This window comes from Chrysochloris asiatica, unplaced genomic scaffold, assembly GCF_000296735.1.
Source record: "Chrysochloris asiatica unplaced genomic scaffold, ChrAsi1.0 scaffold00101, whole genome shotgun sequence".
Lineage (NCBI taxonomy): Eukaryota > Metazoa > Chordata > Mammalia > Afrosoricida > Chrysochloridae > Chrysochloris > Chrysochloris asiatica.
This window is the reverse complement of record NW_006408619.1, coordinates 10,589,462-10,599,372: the sequence shown is the minus strand read 5'-3', so window position 1 is coordinate 10,599,372 and position 9,911 is coordinate 10,589,462. Positions and strand designations below refer to the sequence as shown.

Here is a 9,911-nt window from a genome sequence, read left to right as displayed (position 1 = left end):
CGCTAGACAATCAGAAACATTTAGAAACAATTTTAACAATTTAGAGGGAAAATCTGTAAAGAAATTCTACTTCCATTAAAAACTGCTTGATAGAGACTGATTTTTTTTTTTTTTTTTCTTAAATCCTGACACATCAACAGGAAGCTGCTTGGTTGGCTCTTTATTAATGTTTACTACACTTCTTTGAAGGAGCCCTAGAAACAAAGTGAGTTAGTTACAAGTTGGGCAGTTGCAAGGTCAGCAGTTCAAATCAACCGGCCGCTGAGCAGGAAAAAGACGAGGCTTTCTGCTCTGTTGTTAAATTACAGCCTTGGAGACTCTATGCAGGGTCCCTAAGTCAGAACTGACTCATGGCACAAAAACACCACCACCACGCTTGTTCACTTTCCACTGAAAGTAAAGTATAGGTGAGGATTACACATCGGTTTATAAAGGCGGTTAAGATATCACATAGGCTCGTTCACTATGGAGGCCTTGTTTCTCTGCCTGCAAATTTGAAATGGTTGAACTAAAGATTCTGCAAAGGCCTCTTCAAGCTCTTACAGAGTTGGCACCAACCTGACAACAAGTCCTAGGTACCCTGCTTGCCTTACCTTAACCCTAAGTCTAAGCTTTGAAATGCTGTGTGAGAATCTATGATACATTTCCAAGAGAAGATAAAGCCTTCAGAGTATCCAAATGTTTCCCAACAGTCAGGCAATTTTATAGGAAAACAGCAAAAGTTGGATTGGTAAAGAATGTTAGTTGCCTGCCCTAACTTCTTGTCTTCTCTCCTTCCTAACAGAACCTGGGGTTCCTCTGGGACAGCAATTCTCCCCAACTCTCCAGCAGCTGGTGTGGCATGTAAACAGTGGTGTGTGGAGAGGTTCCGGTGAGGGTCCTTAAAGGAAAGGGGCAGCGCCATCACACTGCCCAAAGTGTGGGAGCTCTAGCTGCCATCTTGGCCCAGAAGGTGAGGTGTACCTTTACTGATGCTGGAGAAGTCTGGGACGCTGCTGACCACATGCAACTCCCATACCTACACTACGGCCATGTGTTCTATGGCAGGGATGTAGGTGTTCCAAGGGACATGGGCTGCCTAGCTCTGGATCTCTTTATGCAAGAAATTGCTATCTAATTTAAGTAAGGCATTAATTTTCCCCTGCATATAATTTAACAAATACATATGAGTTAGCATTTTTCACAGTCACTTGGTAATAAAGGCAGAGTTTTAGAAACCTGGTGAAGAGTACAAGAAACTGGACTTTGATTTTATACGGGGCATACTTTCCTGACACTTCCTTTTACTCGAGAAAACAAAAACAGACAAATGAAAACTAGAGCAATACCTCAAACTCCAGGAAAAGCTTCCAGCTTTCTTCCCACTTCTGAACACCTTCAAAGAGTTCCTTGTGAACTTCATAGTAGTTTCTTAACCGTACAATCTCAGCATCATGGAGCTGAAGCAGATTCTCAGTGTAGTCCTCTGTAATAGAGAGGCCCTAGAGTTCTTTAAAATTCTACTAGTGTTTAGAATCCCAACTTACTAATGCCCCCCGCCCCCAAGATTTTTTTTTCTTGGTAATAAACATGACACATGAATAAGTGTATTTGGAGACATCAGAAAGTCCGTGGGAAAATTCCATTACTTTTTCATTTTGTTTTCCCACAAACTTTTTGAAGCCCCCTCGCATATACTGTTGATAATGGGGATCAGGTTTCTCACCATCAGAAAAATGAGGTGTCAAGAAGAGAGAAAAGTGAGAATGAACTCTGTGGTGATGGACTGAATTGGAATCACATCCATCCTAACTCACAGGGACTCTATAGAGGATTTCCGAGGCTGTACAGCTTTATGGGAACAGAAAGCCTCCTCTTTCTCCCGTGGAGGAATTGAAGGGTTGCAAACACCTATGGATCCATAATGATATGAATAAATAAGATAACTCTTCCTTATGGTAGAAGAAATGAGGGAAATAAGAGTCACCATTCAGCAAACACTAAAACTAACTTTTGCAGGCATGAACCCATGGACGAATCAGAAAACCAATGTGTGAAGTATGATGAGAATCAGCCCATCTAAGTCGCTTCCTACCCGACACTTATTCATTACAAGGGAGAAACAATGAGCTCCAGTGGAGAAACCCAAAAGATACCACTTAACCACGGGGGCAAAGTCAGTGTCACTCGAAATGCCACATCTCCTTTCTTCCTACCACAATGTAGCTAGTCCAATTGCCTTATTCATCTTGTGGTGGCCCCAACTCTGAAGCTATTTTGATAGTCATATAGGGTATTTATGTATATAAGGCAAATTGCTATGTCTCAATTTCTTCATCTATAAAATGGGGATAATAATATCTAATGACAAAGCCTACCTTAGAGGCTATCACTGTGAATTCAATGGTTAACTGTGTGTTGTTTGTTTGTTCTTTAAGTAGGCAGGCCACATGAAGACCACCATTCTGTACTAACCATCATAATATGGGGCAAAAGCCTGTCTCTGCTCCTGGCTGTAAAAACACTGGTCCCAGAACTGAGCCAGCTCCACTCGAATTGCCTCAATCACTTTCTTCATGTTCAGCATCTTCAATTCTTCCAACCGATCCACTTCTAATTGCAACTAAAAGGAAAAGACCTGCTAAAAAGGTTCCATTTTCACATTTACCTTAGCTTTGCAAAAGCAACCCTCCACTTAAAGTTACAACACAGTCACAGAAGTAAACCAACACACTGTGATAAGAGCCAGAAATCTAAGGAACATACACAAAAGATAGAATATGTGTAATCCTTTTTTTAAAGTTCTTTCTGATACGGCCATCCTCTTCTGATACTTGTCTTAAAGATAGGTTTGCCCAAAGCGGAAGCTAGTAAACACCTCAGACTTGATATAGAAGCACCTTTGGAAGACTATTCCCCTAGTGCCAATTGGGTTTCTCACCGCTTTCTTGACCTTGGCCTTTGATCCAGTCATAATAGTGGCCACTGCTTCTCTCTCTTCTGCAGGTATTTGTAACCTGTCCCACAGCTCTCGGATCTGAGCCCGCAGCCCCTCACACATAGCTTCATTTTGCGATTTTCGCATTTCCAGCTGCCAGCAGAGAAAGCCAGCAGTTATTCACAGCAGGAACTTCACCACAGAGCAAATTCCCACAAAGAGTCTGGATTCACATGGAAAGAAAGCACTTTTACAAATGTCAGATTATCTTCGTGACTTCAAAGTTGTCATTATGGGAGTGAATCAGACTCAGTAAAATTCAAGTTTTTGAATTAAATTTTCTTCTCAAATGCTACAATAATTCAAATGAATATTTTTAAAATCTAAAGTTTATACTCTTAGAACTATATATAAATTTTATCAAACACCTGTATTTGTAGATATTACATGAATTACTATCTTTATCCTCCCTCATTTTTTAGACCTATATTGTCTCTTCTTTAAAATACAAAAGAGAAAAACACCCAGTGTTTTTACACAGTTGGGTACTGTGAAGCTCTCAGGACACAATTTAAGCTATTACCTGCCGCAGTAACTTTTGTAGGGCTGTGATATTCTCCAAAGATAAACAAAAGGCATCTTCATCTTCACACACCACATCTCTTTCAAAACTTGTGTCTGGGGTATGATCCAATTCCTCCATACACAGTATGATCTGTCTCTTTATGCTGACAAACTCCTCACGTCTAGATGTCTATAAGACAAAATAATTCTAAGGTTTTTATAAAAAAGCCACACTGCCTTTTAGGAAGTCTGAATGTGAGCCAAATACCTTTGTTTCCTGCAGAGTTGCCACATGTTGTCTGAACTGATCTAGCTCATCTAAGCTGGGAACTGAGGCACTATCAGTTTGATAGGGAGACATGCAAAGAAGTTCACACAGTTCTTGATCTTGTTCTTGAAGTAGTTTCAGTTTCTGTTTTCTCTCCTTCTTCTGTTTTCGCATCAATTCCACCTGAGTACGCAAATCCTTTTCTAATTGCAAGATGGTCGTCTCCCCTTCTTCCTGTAAAGGCAATGTCCCATGGTTATAAGGGTCCACAGGACTTCTTTAGGGAGCGAGTCACGAAGAGGCCAGAATGCAGGCTGTTATGGCACAAAGAAGATCCCCGAAGGAACACCCTCCAACAATGAAAGGTACCAGGGCACTTCTGCAAGAGGTGAAGACTGGTTGTAAAACTTGTTCTGGATTAGCTATAGGGTGGTATATCTAGCTCATAGCTAAATGTTCATCCTACTATTTTAGAACCACTGCAATTTAATGGAAATGTACCATTGTATACCTCATTCAATTTCATACTGAAAGCTAATAAAATATTATAGAAAGAGAAACCTAGGATCCAAAATCAATTATATAAGAGGGCATCAAAAAGTTCATGGAAAATAGAAGTAAAAGATAATGACATTTCCCCACAAACTTTTTGAAGCCCCTCGTATGTCTGTCACTTCTGGTAAGATCCAGAACACTCCACTGATGTCATAGTCTACCTGACTGCTCCTGAAAGCCAGGTATGATTTCTCCTTCTCCTAGACTCCTGGGTCTCCCTTCTAAGCTGACCCATCTAAATCTCCAGGCAGGAGAGGGACCCTATGGGGTTGTCCCTGACTGACATCTACTCTAATGACCCTCCCAGGTTCCACATTTATTTTATGATTCTGACACTACTTTTGCTGGTTCTAGCCAGAGCTGTTTTGGGGCCACTGACTTACAAACACAGTAAACACTCAGCTAGTCACACAAATAATCACAGCATACTCTGAACTCAACTATGATCTATCTGACACACTAGCTTTTAAGACATTTCCTCTGAAGTAGCCACGGTAGTTGGTATAATGGTGTTATTATTAGCTGGCTGCACCTTCTAGGTAATAAAAGGGTCTGCAAAGGCAAGGTTTATAACTTTTCCTCAAAGTTAAAACAAAAAATGAACATGCCCTACAAGGCAAAACAAATTGGCAGCAAGATGAAGCTTGTTTTTGATCAGAGCTCTGCAACACCTATTATAGTTGATTCTCCTCTCACTGGTGGCAAATCCTTATATGTGTGAAAATTACTTGGCCTGAACTAGTTAACTAGGTGGCAAGTCTTCTCCATTCCTCCTGTTCCCACCCATAAGGAGACCATCCATCTCTGCTTGGATCTCAGCTCCCAGTCAAGCTTCTTCCTAGACTATACAGGCTCCCCTGAGATCTATAAATGGCAAGATATACCTGAATCGGCTCAACATGTAACTCGCTACAAAGGGTATTCAGTTCTTTTTGACAAATAGTGATGCTTTTGATGAGTCTTTCCTTCAGGCTTTCCTCCTCAGCAATCATCATATCCAGGAGATCCTACGACAGAGAGAGAGCAAGCCAATAAAAGTCTGGATCAAGGAAAAAAAACAACCAACACCATCAAAACTCTCATAATTTCAAGAGAGGATTTTAAAAAACATGACATTGAAAACTCACTTTGATATGCTTCTTTACAACCTCAGTTCTTTGTAAGCGCTGGTCTTCTGGAATCCCAATTCGTTCCCATATTTCTCGAAGGTGATTCAGGGCTTTCTGGAGACATATTATGGACTCCTCGGCCAACACCTCACTGAAAGGCAAAAGAGGGCTGTTACATCAATCACTGTGTCCAGAATAAAGGAACCATTCCCAGGAATTAAATAAGGTAGGAATATTTCTCAGTTTCCTCAGACTTAAACAAATTGAAAGCAATTCCGTTTACTTCACCTTTAACCACTCCCCTTCCCTTCTTGCTCCAAATGTCACAACACTGGTTAAGCAAAATTGAAAACCACGTTTTATCATGGAAATGCAATCTTCTGAATAATCTCATAATCTGGACTTTCATCAATGATTCTACTTATGGCAGTGTATATAAATGTTTTCTTTAAAGAAAAAACAGACATTTATAACATTGGGGGTCCTAAAAGCTTGCAAGCAGCCATTTAAGATAACTATTGGTATCTATTCATATGCTGCAAAAGAGAATGGAGAAACTCAAAGGCTCAAAAAAAGGACAGTAGTCCATAGGCCTGATGGACCCACGTAAACCACAGCTTTTTCTAACCTGAAGACCAGAAGAACTAGATGTGCCGGGTTACCATTACACACAGGTTACACCTACTGACCGTTCTCACCAGGAACACATTAGAAGATACCAGATAGAATGGGGGAGAAAATGTAGCACAAAATTCAAGTCCCTCAAAAAAGGTCAGCGCTACGGAACCAATATAGACTAGAGGAACTTTCAAAACTATCACCGTATGATACCCTTTGAACTTGGACCTAAAACTATTTCTGGAGATCATCTTTCAGTCAAGTTATAGATTGGCTTATATGTAAACAGTATCACCTGTAAGTCATGTGCTCCCTTAAACAATCAACTATATGATACTAAACAGTCAACATTTACCCAAAAGTAAAGATGACACTGGTCAGAAAGAGACTGGAGGCTCTCAGCCACCCTTTCAGGTCTGGAAAGGAATCCATCCTCATGAACCAATTTTCAGCCGAACAGTAAGTAGGTACATAGGCGGGGACACTAGTAAGTATATATGCACCATGGACTAGTCACCCATTGAAAATCAGATGTGCAATATTTCCCTAAGGACAAAGTTGAGAAGAGATGGGAAGGTGGATGGAATGGAAATACGAATCCCAGGGAGAAAGCGGGATAACTCTTGCTGCATGGAGGGGGCTGTAATCATTGAGGTGAAACAAAATGCATGATTTGTTGAATGTAAAACTAATGATCTTGTCTTTAAAAAAAACTTCACAATAAAAAGTTTTTCTTTAAAAAAAATAAAAGCAAAGATAAGACAAAGAGGGAAAGGGAAACTAGAACAAAAAGAATAGAAATAATGAGAACGCTGATGTTGTGAAAATTGTAACCCAGTTCTTGGACCCTTTTGCTTAAAATTGTTCAAAAGGGACCTTATTTTTTTTTTTAAATTTTCCCCAAACCCCCATTAAGTTTTTTTTTAAAAAGGAAAAACAGACCAAAAAAAATGTCTGCAAACACAAGAGTTTGTTGGTATAGCTACTACAACACACCTGACAATTTATTACTATACCCACTCCTCACTTACTGACAAGGTAAGGTTCTTATGCAAAATCAGCATATGTGAAAATAAAGGATGACCACATCAGCTCACAAAATGGAAGATGACTACATCATTATATAACCACGGCCAAGCCAAGTTGACACATAACCTTAACCATCACAGCCACCGTTACTCTCACCTTGAACCTTGGCATTCGTTACTGCCAGACATAGATCATTAATGCAAAAACAGATAGAATTTTTTTGACAATTGCCATAAATGAGAAATCTGAGAAGATGGATTCTATGAAGAAAAATGTGATATCAGGATTGGAGGAGGACTCATTAACAATCTGCGATATGCAGAAGATGCAACCTTGCTTGCTGAAAGCTAAGAGGACTTATAATACTTTGATGAAGATCAAAGCACAACTTTGGTATGAGTTGTACCTCAATGGCACCCAGGAAGCAGAAACTTTGCACAACTTTGGTATGGGTTGTACCTCAATGTGAAGAAAACAAAAGTCCTCACCACTGGACCAATAAATGGCATTCATTAGAAATGGAAAAAGACTGAAGTTGTCAAAGATTTCATTTTGCTTGGCTCAACCATCAATACTCATGGACGCAGCAGTCAAGAAGTCAAATGAAAAAAGGGAAAAAAAAGAAGTCAAACGTCGTATTGCATTGGGCCAATCTTCTGCAAAAGACCTCTGTAAAGCGTTGAAGTGCAAATATGTCAGTCTGAGGACTAAGGTGCACCTGACCCAAGCCAAGGTATTTTTCAATAACCACCTATGTATGCAAAATTAGACAGTAAATATGGAAGACCACAGAAGAATTGATGCATTTGCGTTATGGTGTTAGAAAATATTCAAAGTAACATGGACTTAAAAAAACAGATTTGTGTTGGAAGAAGAGCAGCCAGAGTGCTCCTTGGAAGCCAGGATGGCCAGACTTCGTCTCTCATACTTTGGACATATTGTCAGGAGGCACCAATCACTGGAGAAGGAAATCATGCTTGGTAAAGTGGAGGATTGGAGAAAAAGAGGAAGACCCCACCCCCCCCAATAAGATGGATGCAGTGGCAGCAGTGATGGGCTAAGGTGTAGCAATAATTGTGAGGTTGGCCCAGGACCAGTTTCATTCTGTTGTGCATAGGGTCACTATGAGTTGGTATGAACTCAATGGCACCAAAAAACAACAATCTTCTACTGAAAATGCATAATTTATGTGGATGTAGTAATAATAATGAATTGTTGTTAAAGTGCCAAAGAGTCAGTTTCGACTCATAGAGATCCTGTATAAGGGTACAAAGGGACTTTTAAAAAGTTGGTAGAGAAATAGGGTTATAAGGTAAAAATAAAAAACAAACTTTATGTCTCATCATAAGTCCAATCAAGGTCAAGACACTTTCGTAAGCAATGCTACTTGCCATTTAATCCATCCCTAAGAACTGAGGGTTCTGGGAATTTAACCATGTCAATGCTGTCTTTTTTACTCTATTAACTAAAGAAAAATGTGTGCCCCTTTTTGTTTTGTTTTAACAGCAAGTGAAATTTACTAGAGCAATAAAAATATACTTTATAATTTGACAAAATTATTTACCAGTTCTCAAAATGGGTGTCCTTTAAAGATTTGAAGCATTGTTATGGTAGTGGACTCTCTGGTGAAGCTGTGAAAGTCATTTTTCGGCTAAACCTTTGGTTAACTGTCTCAAAGCACTCACAATGAGCAGGTGTTTGGCCCTAAAGAAGGTCAACAAGCACAATGCCTTGAGTATCCCAAAAAACTGTTGCTATGACCTTTGCTTTTGACTGGTCTGCTTTAACTTTGACTAGACCACTTCCACCTCTTGGGAGCCATTGTTTTATCTTCAGGATCATACCAATAAAGCCATGTTTCATCTCCTATTAAAATCTAACAAGAAATATTTTAGGATCTTGAGCCCAACTGTTTAACTTTGCACAACTTTGATTATTCAGTCAGAATTATGTAAGCTGGACCAACTGAAATGTCTATGGTGTTGGCTCGAGCACTCGTCTGTCAGTTTGGCGTACAGTGGTAGCTTGCATGTTGCTGTGATGTGGAAGCTATGACACCTGTATTTTAAATACCAGCAGGATCTCACCCAGGATGGGCAGATTTCAGTAGAGCTTCCATACTGAGACAGACTTTGTTTGTTAAGTGACTTCAAATTGGTTCTGACTCATGGCAACTCTGTGTAGGGTTCCCTGTATTTGAACCACTTACCTTATAGTTAGCAGTCCAGTGCTTATTCTATGGCACCATACCAGGAGAGCACAGGAAGAAGGAAAAGCAGATTACTCTTGATAGTAGTTGTCTGTTGTCAAGTGCCATTGAGTTGATTCTGACTCATGGTGACCTTCTGCACAACCGAACAAAACACTGTCCGGTCCTGCCAGTCTCACAACGGTTCAGCTTGAGCCCACTGCTGCTGCCACTGTATGGTAGCCACTGAAAACCATATGACTGGCAGCAGAACACTGTCAGATACGGAACCAAAAGAGGAGTCCCTGAGGTTGGAAGGCACTGAAAATACCACTGGCAAAGAGCTGCCTCCTCAAAGTAGACTTAATCCTAATGACGTGAATGGAACAAAGCTTTTGGAACTTTCATTTGCTGATGGGGTACAACTCAAAATAAACAGCTGCAAACATCCCTTAATAATCAGAACATGGACTGTATCAAGTCTGACTCTAGGAAAATTGGAAGTCGTCAAAAATGAAACAGAACGCATAAAGATCAATATCCTAGGAATGAGTGAGCTGAAAGGGACTGACTGGTATTGCCATTTTAAATCACTTGAATATGGTTTACTATGCTGTGAGAGACAAATTTCGCAGGAATGGCTTCATACTCATTGTCAAAAGC

At 40.0% G+C, this 9,911-nt stretch overlaps 1 protein-coding gene across 1 annotated transcript in view; it reads right to left on the bottom strand.

Moving 5' to 3' along the window:
- PRC1 (protein regulator of cytokinesis 1) overlaps positions 1-9,911 on the bottom strand; it is a 31,548-nt gene that overhangs the window by 15,292 nt on the left and 6,345 nt on the right. The window contains exons 2-8 of the mRNA XM_006867137.1: positions 5,432-5,564; positions 5,189-5,311; positions 3,750-3,983; positions 3,501-3,671; positions 2,921-3,070; positions 2,455-2,602; positions 1,329-1,465 (exon numbers count right to left, since the gene is read on the bottom strand). Coding sequence (XP_006867199.1) covers positions 1,329-1,465; positions 2,455-2,602; positions 2,921-3,070; positions 3,501-3,671; positions 3,750-3,983; positions 5,189-5,311; positions 5,432-5,564 — 1,096 coding nt within the window. The remainder of the gene's footprint in view (positions 1-1,328; positions 1,466-2,454; positions 2,603-2,920; positions 3,071-3,500; positions 3,672-3,749; positions 3,984-5,188; positions 5,312-5,431; positions 5,565-9,911) is intronic.